Source organism: Mytilus trossulus, chromosome 1, assembly GCF_036588685.1.
Source record: "Mytilus trossulus isolate FHL-02 chromosome 1, PNRI_Mtr1.1.1.hap1, whole genome shotgun sequence".
NCBI lineage: Eukaryota > Metazoa > Mollusca > Bivalvia > Mytilida > Mytilidae > Mytilus > Mytilus trossulus.
Genome location: NC_086373.1, coordinates 95,267,493 through 95,295,402, shown reverse-complemented (window position 1 = coordinate 95,295,402; position 27,910 = coordinate 95,267,493). Strand labels below are relative to the sequence as shown.

The following is a 27,910-nucleotide window of genomic DNA, read 5'->3' as shown; positions in this document are numbered from 1 at the left end:
CTAAGTCCCCCGCTGGCGGCCATCTTGGATGATGGATCGGCTACAAAGTAACAACACTTGGTCAGCACCTCATAAGGAACATTCATGCCATGTTTGGTTCCATTCCATTCAGTGGTTCTCTAGAAGAAGTTCAAAATGTAAATTGTTAACGACGACGACGACGGACGACGACGGACGACGACGGACGACGGACGCCAAGTGGTGAGAAAAGCTCACTTGGCCCTTCGGGCCAGGTGAGCTAAAAAATGAACAAATACCAAATATGTAACACACAAACAAACAACAACCACTGAATTACAGGCTCCTGACTTTGGACAGGCGCATACATTAATAATGTGGAGGGGTTAGACACGTTATTGGGATCCCAACCCTCCCCTTAATCTGGGACAGTGGTATAACTGTACAACATAAGAACGAACTATAAAAATCAATTGAAAAGGCTTAATTCATCAGATGGACAAAATACATCAAGTTAAGCGCATTTGACACTTCTAGTAAAACCCTTGATATTATAGACGTTCCATAACATTAACTATCATAAGTAAAGCAGACGAGACATTACAGCATTTGCGATTTGGTATTCTATAGTCTGTAGTATATAGTTAAACAATCAACATCTGCGTTGTATATACAGAACTTAAGAAAGTACTGTTGCACAAAATGTTGGTTATCGTTCAATCTCAAATTACTCATGAAAGATGCTGTTTTGCTGTAATTTTTTGTTTGATGGGTATCATTTTGGTTTAAACGTTGCATATCCATATTATTGGCTATTAGTAAATAGTGTCAGTCTGCATAAATTGCACTTGACCAATTCTCAGAGCTGAATCTTTCAAACTTATCTAGAGATGTTTTAGTTGTTGTTTTTTTAACTTTCGAGGTAAAGCGTTGAATAAAAAAAAAGCTTTAATGTTCATCCTTATCAAAAAAAGTTACAGGCTTCAACCAGTTTCAGGTTTATCAAATGGTAAAAAAAATACTGATTTCTGATTACTAGTAATAAGTCTGGTCACGCATCATCTTTCACGATCAAAATAATGCGTTTCCTGATCTTTCACGATCAAGTTTGATGGATATTCAACAAATTCAAGGTTTTCATATACAAATTAATGCTTTTAAGAGGAGAACATACCTTAATTTTACTGTACTATCAGATACACCAAAGATTACATTTCAAATATATCACGATGAACTGAAACATGACCATTATAGTAGCAAAAAGCGTGTTATTTGTAATTAATTGCATATACATGCATTGCGCCTTTTGTGTTTTTTCATAAAGTACTGCTTATTTCCTCTTTCTTATTTCACAGTTATGTTGAGGAAGTTAAACCATTTTGACAGACATATTTTTTTATTCGGATTTGTTCCGCGTTTTGAAAATTAAGCAATATTTTTTGAAGATTCTGACCTAGAATTCCCATTAAATGTCTTTCACGATCCGTTACCAGAGATTTCACGATCGTCGCTCAATACTTGACCACCGTTAGATATTCTTTCACGCTCATTTCTCTCGATAAACCGAATGACACCCGTGCTCTCAGCTATGTGTTATTTATATGATGTATACCCTTACATTTTTCTATCAATTTTAAATAACAGTCATGATATAGGTGTATAACGCTAATAAATAATCAAATAAATATTTACCGCACTAAGAATCATAAACAGTGAAAAGAAGATGGTTTGCGTAATTTTTTTTACCAGCATCTCAAGATTGAAGATAATGGAAATGATTTAAATAAACCAGGTTTCAATTTCTTTGAAAAAAATGGGGTTATTGAAGTTACTCAAATTATATTTTTGTGATAGCTGTCAACATCTCCAAATAAGTTTATTTTCTCCTGCCGTGATCTAGATTATTCGTCACAAAGAATGTTATACTTTTTCTGATATACCGGCTCGTAAGGAATTTATCTTCCTGCTTCTTTGCGCATACTGGTATGCCTTGTTTTTGACAGTAATTAAACCTTAAACTGTGTACTTTTATCATTTCATATGTTCGAAACTTTTGAAGGCTTACCATATTTAAACATCGTTAAAGGCTTTTAAGTGTGAGACTAAACCTTTTCTATGTCCAATAGTTTGAAAAGTAGTTATATTGAATAATGAAATAATGAGTCATAAAATATCGGTAAATAATGTCTTTTAACTTTGCAAGGATTCCATGTACTATTTTATAAAATGCATTAATCATGTCTATGCATTTATAGCATATGTATACTACCTGTAATAAAAACATGTTCCTATATTTATTCCTGCAGATATTATAACTATTGCAGCTACAATTCCTCCAAATAATCCATAGGACATACATGTACGTCGTTCTTCCATGAAATCTTTGTTTGGTTGTGATTTTTCTATATAAAAGAATGTACGATACATATATATTTGTTAGTTTGTTTTGCATGTGGATTTTCGGGGCAAGATAATTCACAATATTTCAGAAGATCCCTTTATTTTGAAGAAAATCAAATTTTGGTACCTCAACTGTTTTCACTGACACCATGACACATTATTATAGGTCCAATGATTTGCATACGCTTTTGTTTTCAGTTTTGCAACTTTTATATGTGATATTAAACTCATCATAGATACCAGGATTAATATTTTAATTGTAATTGATTTCTACAAAAGATCCATCAGTAGCTCTCAAAATAAAATTAAAAAGCTTAAAAGGTCAAATAAAGTATAATATATAGAATTGAAGAGTTTTGAGCACCCTAAATTCGAAAAAAAATCATTTTAAGAGGCAACTGTAGCATCCGGGTGTTTAAAGGTCATCAATCGGGTGAGAAAAAACAAATCCGGGTTACAAACTGAAACCGAGGTGAGCACATTAACTATAAGAGGAAAAAACAAAGGAACAACATAAAGACTAAATTACAACAAAAACAAACGCAAGCATACATATAAATAAACTTTTTTTAATTACAACTGTTATATTGCAGACTAGGTACAGGATATTTAAAGAAATTTATTTTTTTTACAAATTCAACTACATATAAGGTGATCTTATCATTGGGGGGAAAAATCGAAAATTTTCAAGCTTGGTCAACAGCTAGATTATAATGATGACCATATCAAAGATACTTCATGACAACAGAGAATAATTGCTGACTACTGTGTTGCTGATACTATCAGGGAGAAAACTTCAAACAGCAATGGCATCGACCTAGTGATTGTGAAAAAACTCATCATAAATACCACGATTAAAATTGTCTACGCCAGACGCCAAATTCGATGCTTCTAACTTTTTCAATATAAATAAGTGTCTTTAATACAAACAAAACAGTAACATTTTAAATTTACAGATGATAAGTTAAGTGAAAAAATTAAATTCGCAAAAACGTTGCATGCGACTTCCACAAACAGTCAACTTTTAGAATGAAGCAACTGGGATATGTCACAGACATCCGTTTCTTACAAAATGCGTCTTTATAATGGACTATTGCGAAATGATGTATTAAAAAAAGAATATCTACAAAATAAACATAGAAAATTGATGTTCATTGTTGTTTATTCTTTTTTTTAATGTAATGCAGTCATCAATCTTCTACTGTTTCTTCTTCAATGTTGTCTATAGGGTGTTCGTAATATTTTAACTGTTGGTTGATTTCTTTAAAAGCAGTTGTTTACGTTGAGTTTTCGTTGATTGTTATTCAAAAACATCGAGAAAAAAATTGTTCAATATATCACTTTTATACATAATTATATCATAAATTTGAAAAAGTGAAGCTTTTTATCTAGAACAATTTCTATTGATATTGAAACAAAAAAAATAACTAATTTTCGTTTTAAGAAATAATTTGCCAATTCAGATTATTATATTGATAAAAATCGCATATAAAATTAAAATAGAATAGTGCAAGGGTAATGTTTAAATACCATTCTGAGAATCTCAATTATAAAAAGATAGAAAAGAGACGCAGTATAAATGAAAATTATTGTTCATTTTATGACCAAATTATAATCATTTACATTTCAAATGAAATTCATCATCATATATGTTATCACTGTTACCTATACTTGTACATCGTGGTATAGAACTCCAAGATCCAGTTGAATTACACTGGAGTAGATCAGCACCTTCAACTTCATAACCAGTTTCGCAAGTGACTTTAAATGTGTCAGGATATCGATATTCTTTTGTCTGGTTTGGTAGTAAGGCGCTGTCAATCTTAGGTAACGGAGAGCATAAAACACCTTTACAAAATCAAAATGAATGTTTTACTGTAGAATGAACAGCGAATTGTATTGTTTCAATATCTTTAAATTACACTGTTTGATTATCTTTTTTACATCCCTTTACCATGATAAAACTTTTTTTTTAAATAGGACCAGCAACATAAGATTACCCATTTTTGTTTGGCTATGATTATATCTGTAAGCCATTTTTTTTGTATCGTTCCATAAATTTCCGGAGAAATACTTTAACGAGGTATAGCTCTCATCGTAGCTGCAAAGCAGCTCTGATTAACTGCGGTTTATACTAACTAATATCTAGTCAAGCGATACTGGTATTATTAAATCCTCATGCATTCGCACCATGTGCCATGCGCGTTTATTCTTATGATGCCATCATTTTCGAAACATGACAATTAGTTCACAAAAAAAGTTAACATGAGCATTTCCTTCTGGACGTTAGGGCAAGAACGACGATTCAATCAACAGTATCCACATTCGTCGCTTCATGTAACGTGTCGTTTGCTTTGGTTATTGTAAAAAGATGTGCGGGTCAATATTGGAGTCTTAAAGAGAGTTGACTTAAGGAATATTAAAACTCATAAGTCGAAAACAAACTGACCATCCATGGCAGAAAAAATGAAAACAACGAATATACAAACAACATTTCAAAAACACAACAAAGTAAGCAGTAGACTGAGCAACTCGAATACCACTAACAAGCGGATGTGATCTAGGGTGCTCTGTAAGACTAAACAAAGCCTGATCCACATGTGGCACCGTCATGTTGCCTATGTAATTACAAACTCATGATAAGTATATTTGGATACGTTGCAGTCGAGAAAAAGTTCATATAACTTTGAAACAATTGACGGTATTTACAATATCTAAGTAATGAAAGAATGTACGGAACAAGGAATATATTAAATAATTAAATAAATGTTAACCTGTGCAATTTGGTTGAATGCCACTCCATATTCCATTAGACTGACATGTAATATTTGCAGATGACGTCAAATCATATCCTTCATCACAAGTCAACGTGACAATGTCATTATACATGTATAATCGTTTAACTGGGTGCCAGCTTTGCTGGAGTTCAATTGAGAAACCAGGGCATGTAACATCTGAAACAATGACAAAGAAAAAAAATCATTGGTATTATCAGTGGAAAATAATTTAGGCAACAGTTGTTTGCCGATGTTCAAATTTTGTAAATCCATTAAAAGGACGGATCTTTCCTTTAAAAAAATCTTTATTTTTCTTCTTCTTCTTTTATTTCAACAATTTTTAAATACTGCAGAAATATATGTTGTTGCGCGAGCTTGATTTGTAAAAAATCTTCCACAAATTTCAAATTTCAAATAAAATAAAAACTTAAATTGAACCCCATATTAATAAATCCTTCACCAAATACAATAAAACAATATTATCAAAATCAATATCTTTTGGGTGTCTAAATATATGTTAATTTTGATGGATTTATATTTTAACAAACAGTACAAAAATGTATATATCTAATAGTGCTCGGCAAAATGGAATATTCATTTGTTCGTACGTTGAGCTCACTCGCCCAAAATGTGCATGTTGTTGCTCGCGGCTAATACAATATCAATTTGAAGAAAACCCAATAATCTTAACTTATCTACCACTGGTGATGTATTGTGTGCTCTCAAAATGAACCTATTTTTGCAACAATCTTTATGATAAAAATTGTACAATAAAACAATAGATCAAACCTGATGTTACAAAGATATGTAAAACACTTAAATCACAGTAGTTTTCAAATGGTTACTACCTTCACATGTTGGTATTGCATTGCTCCAATCACCAGACTCTTGACATGATAGGTTTTTGAAACCGTTTAGTTTGTATCCAGTTTCGCATACAAGGTTCACAGTTTCCCCATATCTGTATGAATCCTTATTATCCTGTGTTTGTAAATGTGGCCGATAAGACAGAAATGGACAAGATGCACCTTTTAATACAAATGTTTCTTAATTCTTTATTATGAATGTAAAAGGTAAGAAACAACAAAACAAACAAGTAAATTCAAAACCTAGTACTACAAATCGAGACATAACGTTAACTCATTATGAACAAAGGTAGTTACATTTTTGTCTCACTAAACAATAATAAATGAATTAAATCATTACCTGCTCTGCTTATGACGACTAAGGCATCATATTTAACTTTTGTTGTTATGGTAGAATATTCGAAATATCAGAAAGTACGAGACAATGTATTGTGACTTAGCTTTTAGTAGTTAGAAACCGCCGTTCTATCAAAAATGATAATAAAGTTTTTAAAACAATCTTACTATCACATATAGGTACATTACAAATATCCCGTTTTCCTTTCGTATCAACATAACACCAAGGTCCATTAACACTATAGGAATCTCCTGGCGGTGTCCTGCAGGAATTTTCCTGTTGAGAACGATAACTAATGGCTCTATCCCAATGGATACAAGTATGTCCATTTCTGGTGATGTTTATCTTTCCGTCGTAATCATGATTCGATGTTGAATTTCTACAATCTAAAGTTACAAATTTCCCTTTAAGCTAATTGGAAATAATGATTTATATCTTTCAAGACCGGATTACAGGATACTGTGCAAACCTTTTCTATTTGACACTTATATTCTAATATGATTTGTCTGAAGTATAAGTTAATTATTTGAAATGTCTGCCCAGATCATAAAGCAAACATTATAGTCATATTACGGACAATTGAACGTAGTACATTTATCTATACAGCAAAATCTCCCAATTTTTCTAGAGGTGATACTATGGTTGTCGTTATCATAAGGCAGCTGTGGCGTTCCATTATAATACTTTTGTTAAATCTAACGAGGAGATGCAGAAAAAATAGCATATCATCCTCGTGTTTGATATAGATTTGTTAGTACATATCGTTAAATCACGACAATAAATGATTCGTCCAATTGCACATGGTACCACATATAAAATCATAATATATATGGGAATTATACTTTTTGTTTTGAAATTGAAAAACAAACAAGTGGCATATTATAATTGGAGAGTTTGGATACCACCATACCATTCTCGTTTCTGTGCAGAAAATTGTAGTTAAATTACAGACAGAAATTTATAAACCATCATTCTCTACATTAAGTAGCTAGATCAGTTCTTAACTAGGAATCATGTGCTTAAAGTTGGGTCAGAGTTGGCTTGTCTTAGAAAACCTGTAATTGCTTTTGTTGTCTGATACACTAATAGTTGTTATCATTGTAGTTAAGAGATGGTGCAGACGAATTTTTAACACTCCAAAAGTATTTGATTCCACTATTTTCAAAGGCATTATTTGAACAATTTATTACCAGTTTTTATATTGTACCAAATGTACATGTATAAGTAGGTACATTAGACAGCCAAGTATTTAATCAATGGCTTGTACACGAAATAAATTTATATTTCTAAGGTGTTTTGTGAAGTTCCGGAAACTAGTAAATGGTTTGAATTTTTATTGTATGATGTTCTGTTTGTAAAGAAGTAGCTATTAGTTTTTAGTTTAAGCTTGTTACAGATGTCATTTTCTGAAAACGAAGGTAGTGTGAATGTTGGTGAATTTGATATTTCCTTTTGAAGAACCCCAATGTAAAATTTAAGTCAAGCAATAATGATATTTAAGCAGCATTATTAGCCGGGACAAAACCAAAACCTTAGCAAGTTTTTTTAGCAAATATTTAACACGAGAAATGAATTTATGTTAGATATGTTTGCCTGACTTATAAGAAACAAGAACCTTATTGTTTTATCCGATCAATTTTACTCTAATGTGAGAAAATGACAATATCACCTTCAGTATGTAATAATTAATGGACTGGTCGTGAAATACAAAAGACTAGATCAGGCGGATTTTCGAGAAGGTTAAAGAAAAAGAATGTGTACATAGTACACGGATGCCCCACTCGAATTCTCATTTTCTATGTTCAGTGGACCCTAAGGGGTTAAAATCTAACTTGACATTTTAATAAGAAAGATCATATTATAAGGAACATATGTACTTAGTTTCAAGTTGATTGGACTTTAACTCATCAAAATCTACCTTGACCAAGAATTTTCTATGTTCATTGGACTCTGAAAATAGATTCAAAATCTAGTTTGGCATTTAAATTAAAAGGATCATATCAAAGTGAAGACTCCGTTGACCAACGCTTTAACCTAAAGCGGAACAGACGGACGAACGGATGAACAGACGGACGAACGAACAGAAAAACGAACAGACGCAAAGACTAGAAAACATAGAGCCCCTCTTCTATCGAAGGTGGGGCATGACAATTTTAATAATTTAGTATGTCACTCAATTCTTTAATAGAACACAATTTTAAGTTTTATGACCCCTTCTGAAGCCATTTGTGTACGAATTTTTCAAACATCAATTGTATCAAAACTACAGATATAATGAATAATGAAGACAGGTACATATACTAAGGGGAAACTTGAAGGAAAGCATTATAATTTACTGTTTCATCACGAAATGAATAATAGAGATAGGCCATTTTGTACATATTTCAAGGGGAAACTTGATGCAAAGCATATTTTTTTACTGTTTCATTGCATTTGATAGAAAAAGAGGACTTTGGGGCAAATAAATCAAAATTTTTATTGAAAATCCACAGCCTTTATCCTTGTAATCTCATATTTGACAATTTGATGACTAGTAGAAATAGGATTATTGCATGCAGTGCTAGCATTGATTTCCTTGAAACAACTTTATAAATGTAGTTACTGGTTAAAACAAATATAAATATGGCCAAAATCAAGTACACCTTTTAGGGTGCGCTCGACTTTAGTGACTCAGCACGAGGTGTTTTGGAAATTACAGGTTGCTTAGAACTTTTTGTAAAAAATAAACACTAGCATATCATAGAAAATCAAGTGAGTTACTTATGTTTCTATTTTTTTAACAAAAATCTCTGTATTAAAGGCTGTGGATTTTCTATAAAAATCTTGATTTAATTTCCACAAAGTCCTCTTTTTCTATCAAATGCAGTGAAACAGTAAAAAATAATGCTTTGCATCAAGTTTCCCCTTGGAATATGAACTAAATGGCCTATCTCTATTATCCATAATATCTGTAATTTTGATACAATTGATGTTTGAAAAATACGTACACAAATGGCTACAGAAGGGTACATAAACCTTAACAAATAAAACATGAATTAGCAAAAGTACTTCTAATTTCTGGCTATGCTGGAAAGAAACTGAATTTATTTTCTATAGTTCAAAGTTATGAGAGACAAATCCGACAAATGTTCACTACTACAGGGATCAAAGGTGAGGTCTGACTGACCTGTCCATAGTGAATGTTAATGATTTCTTATATTGTCTCATACATGAATATATTTGGTTTAGGGTTGGGGATCTCTTCGGTTTCCAAGCTCACATATATCAAGCTTATAGGGGGTAAGGTGATCCCAGGGACTTCCCCTATATTTCATCTAGTTAGTTATATTAACCCATACATGAAGATATATTGTTTAGGGATGGGGATCTCGACCGTTTCCAAGTTTTCAAACAGGAGGGTAAAGATGACCACTTATATTTCACTTGATTTGTTATATTGTCCCATACATGAGTATATATGGTTCAGGGGTGAGGATCTTGAACATTTTCAAGTTCTAAAACAGGAGGTTGTACAGCGACCGCAGGGACTCCCCTATATTTCATTTGATTAATTATATTGTCCCATACTTAAATATATTGTTTAGGGGTGGGATCTCGACCGTTTCAAAGTTCCTAAAAAGGAGGGGTGGGTTGACCCCAGGGACTCTCCCTATATTCCATTTGATTAGTTATATTTTCCCATACATATAAAAAAAAAAGAAGCTGCGGTATGATTGCCAATGAGACAACTATCCACAAAAGACCAAAATGACACAAACATTAACAACTATAGGTCACCGTACGGCCTTCAACAATGAGCAAAGCCCATACCGCATAGTCAACTATAAAAGGCCCCGATAAGACAAACAATTCAAACGAGAAAACTAACGGCCTTATTTATGTAAAAAAAAATGAACGGAAAACAAATATGTAACATATAAACAAACGACAACCACTGAATTACAGGCTCGTGAATGTATATCGTTGAGAAGTGAGGCTATCAATGTAAAACAATTCAAACGAGAAAACTAACGGCCTTATTTATGTAAAACAAAATGAACGGAAAACAAATATGTAACATATAAACAAACGACAACCACTGAATTACAGGCTCCTGAATGTATATCGTTGAGAAGTGAGGCTATCATCCGTTTCAAAGTTATCAAATATAACGATTAAGAGTGGCCCAAAGGACGCCACCTACATATCATATGATTTGCTTACATTCAGGTATTATATAAGATAGTTGCATTATTTGTTAAAATAAAGTAAGAAACTTCCAGCTACTTTACCTGATCCTTCAAAATGGAGAAAAAATACCCTTTCAAAATTGCAGTAATACGTTTAAACTTTAAAAGCATCTTACATCCATTATCAACATTTATCACCGATAAAGAAAATTTATACTGTGACTAGGAACATATATATTGTTAGATATACTGTTCCCAGCTGTCAAATTATATTGAATTTTGACATTAAAATTTGTCAAAAAGTAATTTTGAGTTTTTGTATAAAATATTTTCTGCTTTCTCTTTCTTTTACATATATCTTTGGGTTTGCAATTCTAGTGTTTATATTCATTTACCGTGCATAGATGTATTTTGTCACCTGCCTGTATTTTTTTTTTTTTTTGTAGTTGATCGTCAAAGCCTGGAATAACCCTTATCCGCCTCCGAAATCGAATCCGATATTGAAATTGTCTTCACGGCATCCATTGTCATTGTTTTTTCAATGTTTTTTTTTGCCAGTCAGATACGGTTTTACTCGAATTTACACATTACTTTTCGGCGATTTTCTGTATAGAGCTAGCGGTTGAACAAAATGAACATCGCTGTCATGAATAATAATGATGAAAATCAGTTTTGAGATCGTTTATTTGGAGACTTTGGTGAAAAGGTTTGCAAAGTTAGTTTTTATTTTCTTTCAAGTGGAAGATCCGTTGGGCGTAGCTACATGTAGTAAACAAGTCGAAAGTCTGATTTTAAAAGTGGAAGGTCGCGAAACTCGGACCACCGCTAATTTGAACCCCTGCGGCTCCAAATTGAAAAGATATGAAAAGTTCGTCTTCTAATTTAAAATTGACGCCAACAGCATGAACAGTTGAACTTATTGATAGACTACTGACGTAGTTGTACTACGTATTGACGACAAACTATATTTCTACGACTTTTGCTATTTGGGAAATCTAAACTACTTGTCTTTAGAGATTTTCGGCGATTAAACATTTCACACAATTTTTCTTTGACATCTTAGCCAATAGCACAGGCGAAAATAAACTACATAAGGATTCCTAATGAGCACTACTTCCTATGTGCAACTTCAAAACTTTTGTGTGATTCGACGATCATGTAAGGCTTTTCTGGTCATATTTTTTTCTAATCCAGAACTAAAAGTATTAAAAAAGTTTTCAATTAGTCACATATAACATAGTAGCCAGCTAGATAATAACAATGGCACTTATTACAGCATTTATTGGATAGAACACAAATCTAGGGGGTGCTCGCATAATGCAGCTGAACTGATTAATAATAATTAAAAAAAAAAAAACAATTGTGACCATATTTATGAAAGTTAGTGTCAACACTTACGTGCTGACTATTGAAATGGTGTTACCCTCGATATGGAAAACAATCACTATCTTGTTTTCAGTTTGAGTTTAGTTAGCCAAGGTTTATTAGCATTAGGTTCTCTACCTTTACAGCAACAAAAAAGAGAACTAGCTAGGGTATTACACTCTATTGGTCCTCTTTCTATTTTCTTTTGAATTAAAGTGAAAATTAAATATTTCCATTTAAAACAAGGTTTTTAACAGGTACAGCCAAACTTGCAGACCAAATCTTGGTATCTATGAAAGTATTTAAATGAAAATAGGGCTATTTGGTTCTGTTTGTAAAGACGTAGCTATAGGCTTATTTAAAATTTAAAAATTTAAATTTAAAATGACGATAATTATAGATTATCGTTGATCATCTCAACGAGATTGATTTTCTCGCTTGAGCCTGGACGGCGAAAGCGAAAGGGTCAATCGAGTGGAGATGACCAATGATAGACTGGTAATCGCTAATTTACCTATGCCCCTTTACTATCATAACAATTTTATTAAATTAGCCTCTCACTCAATTCTTTAATAGAACACAATCTTGACGATATCCTAAAAGTTTAAACCCAACGATGTTTAATATCTTGACTTAAATCCCTTTGTGTTTGTCAGTATTCTTTTTTTTTCTCAAAAAAACAGAAACACTCTGTCTTCTTTTGTGTTATAATATCACACGGTATGGTTTTTATTACAAAAGGCTATATTATTCCCAATCCACTTAAATTGAACTTGTGTAGTTAGTTTTCTTATACTACATCTCCTTTTTTTATATTTGTTTATGGTCCTTTTATAACTGACTTTTGGATATGGGTTTTGCTCATTGTTGAAGACCGTATGGTGACCTACGGTAGTTGTTAACTTCTATGCCAGTTGGTCTCTAGTTGAGAGTTGTCTCAATGCCAATACTTATTTTTATATTTAAAATTAACACAGGGTCAGATCAGCGTGATTTTTGGTCAAACTTTTGCGATCATTTATAATAAGATACTTTTTTAAGACCTTATAAAAATATATGTTAACTGTACATGCTGTTATCAATATATTCATAAATATTCTTGATTATGTATTTTGTAGCATATGACTGTCTAGAAACTATATTATCCCTGAATACCCCCCCCCCCTTTTCCCCCCATCTTTTTACACACTCCAATAATATAGTTTCGGTGCCATAAAAAAGATTACGATTGAATTAATTCCTATTTTTAATTGTCGGAGCTGAATGTTTTTGTTTTCATGTGCACTGAGGCCGGGAAAGTAAACGGAAGCTTTTTAATTTGTGCTAAAGATACTTTTTTCGTCTACAAAACACTCATCAGTGACGTTTCCAAAAAGTAAAACTGCATAATCGATAACAAAACTGCAGAGCATTGAGAACCCGAATTCTGAAATGTGTAAAACAAAATACAACCGCGATAATTTATTAATTAAGGAATGACTGAAATATTTTTCAGTCTATCAAGAAATAATATAAACAAGAGTGCACACGCTGAAATGTTTCGCCTTCTTTACTCATCATTGATATTATGTTGATAGAGCTTAATATAAAGCTTTACTACAACTGTCACATAAAACCAACATTAACCAAAGAAAACGAAACATTGATCAATGAACCATAAAATTGAGGTCAAGTTCAGATGAACCATGCCGGGCAGACATGTACAGCTAACAATTCTTCAATACAACAAATATAGTTTACTTATTGCTTATTAACTAAGAAAAACAGACCAAAACACAAACACTTAACACTTGGCAATGGACCGTGAAAATGAGGTCAAGGTCAGATGACACCTGCCAGTTGGACATGTACACCTTACAGTCCTTCCATACACCAAATATACTTGACCTATTGCTTATAGTATCTGAGATATGGACTTGGCCACCAAAACTTAACCTTGTTCACTGATCCCTGAAATGAAGTCGAGGTCAAGTGAAAACTGTCTGACGGGCATGAGGACCTGGCAAGGTACGCACATATTAAATATAGTTATCCAACTACTTATTTTAAGAGAGAATTTAACATTACAAAAAGTCTTAACTTTTTTTCAAGTAGTCACTGAACCATAAAAATGAGGTCAAGGACATTGGACATGTGACTGACGGAGAGTTCGTAACATAAGGCATCTATATACAAAGTATGAAGCATCCAGGTCTTCTACATTCTAAAATATAAAGCTTTTAAGAAGTTAGCTAACGTCGCCGTAGCCGCCGTAGCCGCCGCCGGATCACTATCCCTATGTCGAGCTTTCTACAACAAAAGTTGCAGGCTCGACAAAAATGTCGTGCACATATACACTGAATAACGCGCGTAGCGGGTTATATAACAGTGTGCACGACATTATATGTTATTTCGAATAGACAGAAAAAATATTACAGTCATTTCTTATAATTTAATTCTAAATTTCATTTTAAACCGTAGAAAACTATGAAAAAACGTTGATGACGTCACAGTCACATGACTAAATTATGATTATGGGCTCATAACAAAATAACGTCAGCCAATCAGAAGACGCGTTACATTCAAAATTAAATTATTTGGATAGAATAGCGTTGACGTCAAAAACAGCAAGAAGTATTTATCTTCATTAAAGGGCAATATTTCCAATAAGGATCCAACTAACAATTTAGTCCATGTTTCAAATCGTGTCTTTTTCATAATTTTGAATTTAACTATTGTTTTTTAACTAAATAACAGTTTTCAAGATTTCGTTGGGCCAAGAAGGTTATATTAGATATAACCTCCTTGGTTGAGGTTAAATCTTTTTGTTTTAGCCATGTCGGTAAGGATGATTGGTAAAAGGCGTCATCAAGTACTCATTTTAATATAAGAAACCCAAACGACAGCCTTGTCTAAGTTTCTGGATAAATTTCGCTCGTAAGTTTCAGAGCAGAATTTTGTGAAGATAAACAGAAGACGGACGACAAATGAGTGATAAAACTCACAATTGCCAAATGACGTCTTAATTTCCAATCTTCTTTGTTAATGTAATTAAAACTTTTAAAATGACAGTTATAAAGATTTGAAGAATGAAATTACCGCCTTTCAGTTTTATTCAGAAATAGCAAAAAAATGTTTTTATTTTTGTAATTCTGACCTTTTTTGCTAGGTAATTACTATTATTTGGAATACAAAAACTATTTAACTAATAAAATCATCAAAATATGTAGTACTTGTTTTGAAAATTACTTTTAGCGGACTAGTAGCCTACTTTGCCAACGGACTTTTTCCTATGTTACTTCTTTTTTTTCTCACATTCTCATTAGACGACATTTGAGATTCCCTGGTCACACTAAGGCGAATCCCAATGTTTGACTATAAGCGTGATAGATCGACAATTTTGAGAATCAAAGTGGTTTAAAGTGGTTTACACATCTGTGTTGATGAATGAATTCAAAAAAAGAAAGAAAGAAAGCTTAGGAAAGAAAAGAAAGAATGATACCAAGGACCAAAATATTACTGGTGAAAAAACGACGAAAAAACAAACGAATGAACGGAAGAACAGTACTCATGTAAAGCAAAATTATATCCGGGTGAAATTTGATCAAGTAGATATGTTGATTCCTGACTTAGGACAGGTGCAAACATTTGCAGCGGGATTAAACGTTTTAATGGGCCCAAACCTTCTCCCTTTTTCTGAAACAATAGCATAATAAGATTTATTCCTATGAAGAATAAATCCGGTTATCGGAGGAAAGTGGGCTAACGTTTTGGGAGTTGTCCCGCTTTGCACACGTGGTGGAACTTGTTATGTATTATGAGTCACGTTAATTATTTTAACCTTGATAACTGTGACGTCATCATTCTTTCTTTACCATGTACGATACAGCAGAGGGAAGACGTAAAAAATTGGGTTCCGTATGAATGAACTAATGTTTGTTTCAAAAGTTATTCAAATTATAACAAATTTGGTTGAATATTGAATTTTATTTCTTTGATTTGGTATATGAAATGGATGTCTTTCAAAAAATATTATTTACTGAAAAGGTTCGGAAAGTTTGAAAGATAGAAAAGCACATGGTTTTGATCCAGTATAAAATAGTGTTGAAGATTTTATATATTTTGTTGTTTCTTCTGTGAAGAGTTTCTAAATATTTCATGGTAAATTTTAATTGTTGGTTTAATTCAGTGGAAATCATGAATTATATTTCCAAAAATAGAATTTTTGAACAGACCAGTAATTTCTGATAAAAACTGGGCACATGGTTTTAAAGACACGTGTCGCATGGACGTCTGCGATTTTAAAACTATCGTTATATGAAATGTTTCATCTGCTACACAGCAAGCAATTTAAAGAGAAACAAATAATGAATAAATGTATGAAGTTTATAAAAATTAAAATATATCTATTTATAATTTGCGAAAGCAAATTTACAGATCTAACATTGTTGGGTCGATGTTTAGACGAATTGTATATCTATTATAACTTTTCAACGGTCGTTTCACTGATATTATTGTAGTAATTTTTCAGTTATAAAAATCAAACATCTTATGGAAATGGGGAAAACTGTACGTATGTCAAAAAGGCCCTCTAAAAGTTATAAATGCAGCCAAAGGTTACAAAAGAGGGACGTAACCAACACCGTTGGGAAACAGATCTAGCAATGTCGTTGGACAGCATACTTCCACGAAAGTTTCAGCTACATGTATGATGACTCCATAACTTAAAAATGAAGTTGTTCAGATTGTCAATGCCCTTATGCACTCTCCAGCTACTGTTACATCTCCCGAATCAGTCAATGAAAGGCAACAATCAAATACAGGTATAACACAAAGTTCTAATATTTTGCCAATAACTAGTGTAAATGATAATCTATGTTTAAATGTTTCACAAAAACTCAGAACAAAATATTTAAGGATGAATATGTAGGTTTAGTGATTGCTTTAATACAAATTCAGGCACAGAGCAATCAAATTCTCTAACTGTAGATACAAATGGACAGCTGATTATCCAAACTAAACCAAGTAAAAAAAAATTACTGATTTTTACACATGGATAGATGCTTTCCTTATTTACAAAAGTATTTATGTTGGTGTACATTTAGAAGATACACAAGATATTTTAACATGTATGTATTCGGTTAAGTTGGTGCAAGTCGTTCAATATTGGGCCAGGTTCGAAGGACCATAATCAACAGTTTCGTTTAAAGAAAGTTAGAAATTCAGATATGTCATGGGCTACTGTTGACCAAGAACTTTGGATGTTATATATTCATACAGTGCAGCAAAATGCACCTAGTTATGGGGTTAATATGGTTAACACTAACAGAAATGTTTTACGAGTTCAATAACATAGGTGCATGTATGTTACCACAATGTCGATACATTCATAAATGTTTGAGATGCAATGGTCCCCATCATGCCATAAATTGTAGGGTCCCTCAATATGAGGCTGGTTCACGAATGGGTAATTTATGAAAGGTATGATATTTTTGTTTGTTTTTAGAACTTGTTCCAATACTGGCCATAGTTATATTATTTAAGTTCAAATTGAGGGACAAACAAGTTATGTTTTACATAGATAACTGTTCTTTGGTTGCTATTTAAGATAAACAGTCGTCAAACCTGACACAAGCTATGCAGTTGGCTCGACTGCTCGTATTGCAAACAATGGTGTATACTATACAATTTAACAGCATGCATTATCAAAGGACGGCTCAACTCTGATGCAATATTTCATAACAGTAGGAAAGACATTACATTATAAACTGATATTGATACCATAAACTTATACATCATTAAGTTACTCAAATTTTCATAAATTTACTTAAAATACACAATCACCTATATAAGATATAAGAATTAGGTGTATATGCACGAATTACTGTAAAAGATTATTCTCTGATGAAACGGTACGGTGGTCTCTCATATGAAGAGCTTCTTCAATATACATACAAATATATTTTATCCTTTTTCAGACATAGGATTTAACATTTTGGAAAAATGTTCATCCAAATTATTTGAATTAATATCATTAATTTTATATTTAGACCTAATTTTGTTATATTGCGGACATTCACTCAAGAAATGAATCTCAATTTCAGTTTTTTATGTACAAAATTTACAAAATCTCTCATTAGAGAGTATTGTTGGTCTTGCATACCTACCAGTTTCTATTGCTAAAGTTAACCACAGTTTCCATCTTTTATCTTAGATAGTTCAAATTCAATTTTATTTTTGTCGAAATCTTCTAGTTTCAGTTTGAAATTACTATTACAATGCTTGTTAAAGGGTATTCCAATATATTTCATTAATTCAGATAATTTATTAGACCATAATTTTTCTCTGTACCAAGTAGATATTTTAATAGGATTGATTGATTGTTGGTTGATTAACGTCCAGTGGCAAATATTTCAGGCATATCTATCAGGACGAATATTTACACAGTGTCTGTAAATTGTGTCATTTTAGGATAATTCAGTTTGTATCAAGTAGATACAATGTTATGACACAGTATCTGAAAATTAGGTCTTTTTATAATAATTCAGTTTGTATCAAGTAGATATTTTGGTAGGACACAGTGTCTGTAAATTTTGTCTTTTTTAATAGGATAATTTAGTTTGTATCAAGTAGATACATTGTTAGGACACAGTGTCTGTAAACTGTGTCTTTTTAGGATAATATAGTTTGTATCAAGTATATATGTTGATAGGACACAGTGTCTGTAAATTGTGTCTTTTAAGGATAATTTAGTTTGTATCAAGTCGATACATTGTTAGGACACAGTGTCTGTTAATTGTGTCTTTTAAGGATAATTTAGTTTGTATCAAGTAGATACATTGATAGGACACAGTGTCTGTAAATTGTGTCTTTTAAGGATAATTTAGTTCGTTTCAAGTAGATACATTGATATAACACAGTGTCTGTAAATTGTGTCTTAAGGATAATTTAGTTTGTATCAAGTAGATACATTGATATGACACAGCGTCTGTAAATTTTGTCTTTTAAGGATAATTTAGTTTTTATCAAGTAGATATGTTGATAGGACACAGTGTTTGTAAATTGTGTCTTTTAAGGATAATGTAGTTTGTATCAAGTAGATACATTGATATGACAGTGTCTGCTAATTGTGTCTTTTAAGGATAATTTAGTTTGTATCAAGTAGATACATTGATAGGACACAGTGTCTATAAATTGTGTCTTTTAAGGATAATTTAGTTTGTATCAAGTAGATACATTGATAGGACTCAGTGTCTGCAAATTGTGTCTTTTAGGGATAATTTAGTTTGTATCAAGTAGATACATTGATAGGACACAGTGTCTGTAAATTGTGTCTTTTCAGGATAATTTAGTTTGTATCAAGTAGATACATTGATATGACACAGTGTCTGCAAATTGTGTCTTTAGAATAATTTAGTTTGTACCAAGTAGATACATTGATAGGACTCGGTGTCTGTAAATTGTGTCTTTTAAGGATAATGTAGTTTGTATCAAGTAGATACATTGATAAGGCACAGTGTCTGCAAATCGTGTCTTTTAAGGATAATTTTGTTTGTATCAAGTAGATACATTGAAAGGACACAGTGGCTGTAAATTGTGTCTTTTAAGGATAATTTAGTTTGTTGTATCAAGTAGATACATTGATAGGACTCAGTGTCTGTAAATCGTGTCTTTTAAGAATAAGGTAGTTTGTATCAAGTAGATACATCGATAGGACACAGTGTCTGCAAATTGTGTCTTTTAAGGATAATTTAGTTTGTATCAAGTAGATACATTGATAGGACACAGCGTCTGTAAATTGTGTCTTTTAAGGATAATTTAGTTTGTATCAAGTAGATACATTGATAGGACACAGTGTCTACAGTAAATTGCGTCTTTTAAGGATAATTTAGTTTATATCAAGTAGATACATTGAATGGAAACAGCGTCTGTAAATCGTATCTTTTAGGGATACTTTAGTTTGTATCAAGTAGATACGTTGATAGGACACAGTGTCTGTAAATTGTGTCTTTTTAATTAAATATATTTTGATTTGTATCAAGTAAATACATCGATAGGACACAGTGTCTGTAAATTGTTCCTTTTTAGTAATTTTGATTTGTTTCAAGTAGATACATCAGATACATAGTGTACCTGTCTAGTGGCTTTCGAAGCGTTCCGTAAAATGTATAACTATGATATCATTTGGCCACCACTTTTAGAATCACTTAAGGCACTTTTATTGCATGTAACTATATTTATTGCTTATATATCACTTGAAACAAATTAAAAGGGTTTATAGGACGGTTAACTGTTATCCGTAAAGAAAGATCATGTTGCAAAATTTTGCTAATATTGTTGTCTCATTCTCAAAAACGGATCAATGTTGTCATGGTACATGTATAGAAATAACAGAAACTAAACTGAAAATATTGTCTAATTTATTGGTTAAAAATATGAAATGCAAAGACCAAAGGTTAAAGTCCCCTTATTCTCTGACTTTGGTGACAAGTACCAGTGTTCATGGGTTCTAAGTTTTAAAGGTTTGAATACATGTAGGAATAATGGATTCAGTTTCAATTTTACTTATAAAATCTCATGTGGGCAATTGTTTTTCTTTTTTCATAACAGGGTAATTTAGATATAAATATATGTGGTCATTTAAAAGGACGGTCACGGCGGGTGTGTTGTGTCGCTACCGCATTTGTGGCGGTGGTCGAACTAAGTGTCCAATAACTCTTGGCATAGCCACTTAGTTCGACCATGTGGCGAAAATAGCGACACAACATCTACAAATATATTATGCTTCTTATAATGGAATTATGTATCCGCTGAGCTTCTGTTTCCCAGGGCCAGCATCCGATATATTTTGGAAGCAATAATGTTAATAAGGATATTATATTGATATATAAGGAAATGACATTATAAGGAATAACAATAAGGTGGAAATAAGGAATAAGAATAATGTGGAAATAAGGAATAAGGAATGGACAATAATGTGGAAATAAGGAATAAGGAATGGACTATAAGGTTTAATTATATATACTAGGGACTTGCCAATTATGTTTCTCGGCAGTCCCATTCTTTGTCAAGCCGTGGCCGTACAATTTTGTACTTTTGCCAAATAAATATTTCTTACTTTATATGTGTATGTCTTTTGGCCCCACGTTGTCTCAGATAATAAGATTTATTCCTATGAAGAATAAATCCGGTTATCGGAGGAAAGTGGGCTTACGTTTTGGGAGTTGTCCCGCTTTGCACACGTGGTGGAACTTGTTATGTATTATGAGTCACGTTAATTATTTTAACCTTGATAACTGTGACGTCATCATTCTTTCTTTACCACGTACGATACAGCAGAGGGAAGACGTAAAAAATTGGGTTCCGTATGAATGAACTAATGTTTGTTTCAAAAGTTACCCACCCACCCACCACTTAGATTAAAGACATACTCCTAAAATGTAGTTTTATGCACGTGTTAAAATGTTATATCATGTTGTTCGTTTTTCTGCTGTTTTTGTTCTATTTTTCAGGTTGAAACGACTGGTAGCTTATTCCGATAGTAATCCCAATCCTTCGTCACGGGTTCAGACAAAGACTCCGACCATTGTAATCCCAATCCTTCGTCACGGCTTCAGACAAAGACTCCGACCATTTAATGGCGAAAATAGCGACACAACATCTACAAATATATTATGCTTCTTATAATGGAATTATGTATCCGCTGAGCTTCTGTTTCCCAGGGCCAGCATCCGATATATTTTGGAAGCAATAATGTTAATAAGGATATTATATTGATATATAAGGAAATGACATTATAAGGAATAACAATAAGGTGGAAATAAGGAATAAGAATAATGTGGAAATAAGGAATAAGGAATGGACAATAATGTGGAAATAAGGAATAAGGAATGGACTATAAGGTTTAATTATATATACTAGGGACTTGCCAATTATGTTTCTCGGCAGTCCCATTCTTTGTCAAGCCGTGGCCGTACACTTTTGTACTTTTGCCAAATAAATATTTCTTACTTTATATGTGTATGTCTTTTGGCCCCACGTTGTCTCAGATAATAAGATTTATTCCTATGAAGAATAAATCCGGTTATCGGAGGAAAGTGGGCTTACGTTTTGGGAGTTGTCCCGCTTTGCACACGTGGTGGAACTTGTTATGTATTATGAGTCACGTTAATTATTTTAACCTTGATAACTGTGACGTCATCATTCTTTCTTTACCACGTACGATACAGCAGAGGGAAGACGTAAAAAATTGGGTTCCGTATGAATGAACTAATGTTTGTTTCAAAAGTTACCCACCCACCCACCACTTAGATTAAAGACATATTCCTAAAATGTAGTTTTATGCACGTGTTAAAATGTTATATCATGTTGTTCGTTTTTCTGCTGTTTTTGTTCTATTTTTCAGGTTGAAACGACTGGTAGCTTATTCCGATAGTAATCCCAATCCTTCGTCACGGGTTCAGACAAAGACTCCGACCATTGTAATCCCAATCCTTCGTCACGGCTTCAGACAAAGACTCCGACCATTTAATGGCGAAAATAGCGACACAACATCTACAAATATATTATGCTTCTTATAATGGAATTATGTATCCGCTGAGCTTCTGTTTCCCAGGGCCAGCATCCGATATATTTTGGAAGCAATAATGTTAATAAGGATATTATATTGATATATAAGGAAATGACATTATAAGGAATAACAATAAGGTGGAAATAAGGAATAAGAATAATGTGGAAATAAGGAATAAGGAATGGACAATAATGTGGAAATAAGGAATAAGGAATGGACTATAAGGTTTAATTATATATACTAGGGACTTGCCAATTATGTTTCTCGGCAGTCCCATTCTTTGTCAAGCCGTGGCCGTACAATTTTGTACTTTTGCCAAATAAATATTTCTTACTTTATATGTGTATGTCTTTTGGCCCCACGTTGTCTTAGATAACATCACAACATATAAAAACATACGATAAAATATCAATTAGCAGACTTAACTCAATCAAAAAGTTAACTTATTGAAAAGTTATTAGAAAATACTTATCCTTTACAAATACTGTGAAATAATAATAGTGTATTTGAATTAAACCTATTTTGTAAAAAAAAATGTATTGTAATGGGAATTATTTTACAAATTATTATTGAAAACATTTCCTGAAAAAAATCAAGTAAATATTCTTTTAAAAAGAAAATTATCATTAAACATAAGAAAGAAATCCAGAAATAATTTCAAAGATCGTAATTGTGAAATAATATCATAATTAAATAAGGTAAGTGAAATACATGTAAAAAGTGAGTTGTTTTCAGATCTCAGTACAAATAGAAATTAAAACATAAAGGTAGAAATATAGTTGCTTTACTACTGTTAACAGTAATGGAAGAATTTGATTATGATAATATTTTTAACTATATAAATAGTCTGGGGACAAAGATGTTGTTAATTATCTTAATGAACTATGTGTACCAAATGATAACCAAGCAGTTTCAGAAGGGATTATTCTACGACTGAACATATTTTTACTATACATATTTTATTTGAATAATTAAAATTGGGAAAGAAAAAGTTACATTGTGCTTTTATTGACTTTGAAAAAGCGTTTGACTCTCTACATCGAAATTTACTTCTGTTTAAATTGTTGCAGAATGAAGTAAATGGGATTTTTTTTTCGTGTTATTCAGAGTATTATGTATGATTATGCCAAATCTCGTATTATACATCAGGGAAAAACATCTGATTTCTTCCCTTGTGAGATGGGCGTTCGGCAAGGGGAAAACCTTTCACCTGCTTTGTTTTTCTATATTTTTAAATGATCTTCAAACTTTTTTTGAAAAGAAAATATAACAGGCTTAAAATCTATATCACAAGAAATCGAAATTGAGCTGACAGTATTTTTGAAATTATTTTTACTTTTATATGCAGATGACACTGTTTTATTAGCAGAAAATAGCACTGATCTACAATACATGTTAAATACATTTTATGAATATTGTGAAGAATGGAAAATGAAAATAAATACATTTTGTACAAATAAAACTAAAGTTTTGATCTTTTCGAGTGGTAGAATGCCAGCAAATCTCAAGTTCACAGTTAATTGTAACTACATTGAAATTGTAAAAGAATACAAATATTTAGGTATTTTATTTTCTAGAAGTGGATCCTTTGTATCAAATAAAAAATATTTAAAAGAACAAGCCACAAAAGCTATGTATAGTGTTTTTTTAAAAAAGGAAGACACAACAATTTGTCAATAGAATGTCAACTTGATTTATTTGACAAAATAGTTTTACCAATATTGTTATATGGATCAGAAATATGGGGTTTTGAAAATATAGAAATACTTGAACGTGTACATTTACAATTTTGTAAAATGATTTTACATTTGAAACAGTCTACTCCAAATTTCATAGTGTATGCAGAACTTGGCAGATACCATAGTACTGTGTCTGTAAAACTGCGAATGATTAATTTCTGGAGTAGACTTCTTAATGGAAAAGAAAGTATTATATAAACTTGTATTTTTATATTTTAATGATTACGGAATAGACACTAAAGTGAATATCATATATTAAAGTCATATGAAACGAGTGAGTGGTGAAAAATAATATTTGTCCAATTCTTGAACCAATGCATGTATACATCATAAACTTACTCCTCTGTGCACGATTTTATCATTATTTTCGCAAATATATCATATAATCGTCATTTGTTTTTCTCTCTGTTTGTTATGATTTAACAAATATAGCTGCTCATTAAATGCCGTGTTTCGAAGCCGAGTTTTACCAATTGTCACCTTATAGTAAACAAATCACAAAAAACATGGGTATTGAGCACGTGTTTAACATGTATAATCAGATATTTGTTTATTTCAATGACAGATCCATGCGTATTCACTGGGGTAAAGCTGATGACCGTTACTGCATTCACGGTCATCCCAAGATGTCAGCTGAAAAATTAGGTCAGTATTTTTATTGTCTGTTAAGGTGTTTCTACATCATTTACTTTACAAAGCATACTTTGATACGATGTAAATTTATAAAAGATTCACACGGAAGCCACAAATCTCTTCCGAGGAATGTGTATAAAACGGGAATTTGGGTTTGAAAAATTCGCTAAGATGACCGTAAATCGTAATCGAGATGACCGTAACAGGATTAGCAATTCATAACAAGGCTGACCGTAATTGGTTAAAAGATGACCGTAAATTGTTAAGGATGACCGTAATTTATAAAGAATGACTAAATTTAAAAGGATGACCGTGAATTGAAAGAAGTATCCATATGTGTATGCATTGTTTTTTGTTGAGTTTGTCGCAATAGGGGCTCGGTTAGTTCTTTTTTAACTATTTGGCGTATTTTGAGTTTATACGAAAATGATAGTAAATTATTGTATAATCAATGTTGTGAGTAGTTTTGATTTAAATGGACACTACAGACAAGACACCTGCAAACAATTGGCGATTTTAACTTTGTAACTGAGTGGACCGTATCAAATGAAACTCGTATGTCTGTTTATTTTGCTATCTTCTGCATATATAGATCACTTCCGGTTCCGGTCAGGGAACGCTGATAAAATTTTACAGCCAAGACCAAGAACACAAATCCTACAACATCATCGCTAAAGTGATTGAAAATGTTTGATTTAAACGATGAAAGATATACACACTTCTTTAATAATGATCAAATTGATACTACATACCCGCCCGATTGTCTACCGATTGTCTAGCTCTGATTCCTTTTACGAATTTGGCTATACTTTTTGGACCTTTTGGATTATAGCTCTTCATCTTTTATATAAACTTTGGTTTTCAAATATTTTGGCCACGAGAATCACTGAAGAGACATGAATTGTCGAAATGCGCATCTGGTGCAACAAAATTGGTACCGTTGATTTTATTACTACCACTGGGTCGATGCCTCTGCTGGTGGACTATTAGTCCCCGAGGGTATCACCAGCCCAGTAGCCAGTTCTTCGGTACTGGCATGAAAATACGGATTTTTTGTGTTATTGAAATTTGCTGTTCCAAAATATTAGGAATTATTATAAATTAAGGAATATATCTCCCTCATGCATAGCTCTGATTCCTTTTACGAATTTGGCTATACTTTTTGGACCTTTTGGATTATAGCTCTTCATCTTTTATATAAACTTTGGTTTTCAAATATTTTGGCCACGAGCATCACTGAAGAGACATGAATTGTCGAAATGCGCATCTGGTGCAACAAAATTGGTACCGTTGATTTTATTACTACCACTGGGTCGATGCCTCTGCTGGTGGACTATTAGTCCCCGAGGGTATCACCAGCCCAGTAGCCAGTACTTCGGTACTGGCATGAAAATACGGATTTTTTGTGTTATTGAAATTTGCTGTTACAAAATATTAGGAATTATTATAAATTAAGGAATATATCTCCCTCATGCATAGCTCTGATTCCTTTTACGAATTTGGCTATACTTTTTGGACCTTTTGGATTATAGCTCTTCATCTTTTATATAAACTTTGGTTTTCAAATATTTTGGCCACGAGCATCACTGAAGAGACATGAATTGTCGAAATGCGCATCTGGTGCAACAAAATTGGTACCGTTGATTTTATTACTACCACTGGGTCGATGCCTCTGCTGGTGGACTATTAGTCCCCGAGGGTATCACCAGCCCAGTAGCCAGTACTTCGGTACTGGCATGAAAATACGGATTTTTTGTGTTATTGAAATTTGCTGTTACAAAATATTAGGAATTATTATAAATTAAGGAATATATCTCCCTCATGCATAGCTCTGATTCCTTTTACGAATTTGGCTATACTTTTTGGACCTTTTGGATTATAGCTCTTCATCTTTTATATAAACTTTGGTTTTCAAATATTTTGGCCACGAGCATCACTGAAGAGACATGAATTGTCGAAATGCGCATCTGGTGCAACAAAATTGGTACCGTTGATTTTATTACTACCACTGGGTCGATGCCTCTGCTGGTGGACTATTAGTCCCCGAGGGTATCACCAGCCCAGTAGCCAGTACTTCGGTACTGGCATGAAAATACGGATTTTTTGTGTTATTGAAATTTGCTGTTACAAAATATTAGGAATTATTATAAATTAAGGAATATATCTCCCTCATGCATAGCTCTGATTCCTTTTACGAATTTGGCTATACTTTTTGGACCTTTTGGATTATAGCTCTTCATCTTTTATATAAACTTTGGTTTTCAAATATTTTGGCCACGAGCATCACTGAAGAGACATGAATTGTCGAAATGCGCATCTGGTGCAACAAAATTGGTACCGTTGATTTTATTACTACCACTGGGTCGATGCCTCTGCTGGTGGACTATTAGTCCCCGAGGGTATCACCAGCCCAGTAGCCAGTACTTCGGTACTGGCATGAAAATACGGATTTTTTGTGTTATTGAAATTTGCTGTTACAAAATATTAGGAATTATTATAAATTAAGGAATATATCTCCCTCATGCATAGCTCTGATTCCTTTTACGAATTTGGCTATACTTTTTGGACCTTTTGGATTATAGCTCTTCATCTTTTATATAAACTTTGGTTTTCAAATATTTTGGCCACGAGCATCACTGAAGAGACATGAATTGTCGAAATGCGCATCTGGTGCAACAAAATTGGTACCGTTGATTTTATTACTACCTCTGGGTCGATGCCTCTGCTGGTGGACTATTAGTCCCCGAGGGTATCACCAGCCCAGTAGCCAGTACTTCGGTACTGGCATGAAAATACGGATTTTTTGTGTTATTGAAATTTGCTGTTACAAAATATTAGGAATTATTATAAATTAAGGAATATATCTCCCTCATGCATAGCTCTGATTCCTTTTACGAATTTGGCTATACTTTTTGGACCTTTTGGATTATAGCTCTTCATCTTTTATATAAACTTTGGTTTTCAAATATTTTGGCCACGAGCATCACTGAAGAGACATGAATTGTCGAAATGCGCATCTGGTGCAACAAAATTGGTACCGTTGATTTTATTACTACCACTGGGTCGATGCCTCTGCTGGTGGACTATTAGTCCCCGAGGGTATCACCAGCCCAGTAG

At 32.7% G+C, this 27,910-nt stretch overlaps 1 protein-coding gene across 1 annotated transcript in view; it reads right to left on the bottom strand.

The window, feature by feature from the left end:
- Nucleotides 1-3,973: 3,973 nt before the first annotated feature.
- LOC134704925 (beta-2-glycoprotein 1-like) overlaps nucleotides 3,974-27,910 on the bottom strand; it is a 74,025-nt gene continuing 50,088 nt past the window's right edge. The window contains exons 3-6 of the mRNA XM_063563709.1: nucleotides 6,506-6,724; nucleotides 5,984-6,163; nucleotides 5,133-5,312; nucleotides 3,974-4,206 (exon numbers count right to left, since the gene is read on the bottom strand). Coding sequence (XP_063419779.1) covers nucleotides 3,974-4,206; nucleotides 5,133-5,312; nucleotides 5,984-6,163; nucleotides 6,506-6,724 — 812 coding nt within the window. The remainder of the gene's footprint in view (nucleotides 4,207-5,132; nucleotides 5,313-5,983; nucleotides 6,164-6,505; nucleotides 6,725-27,910) is intronic.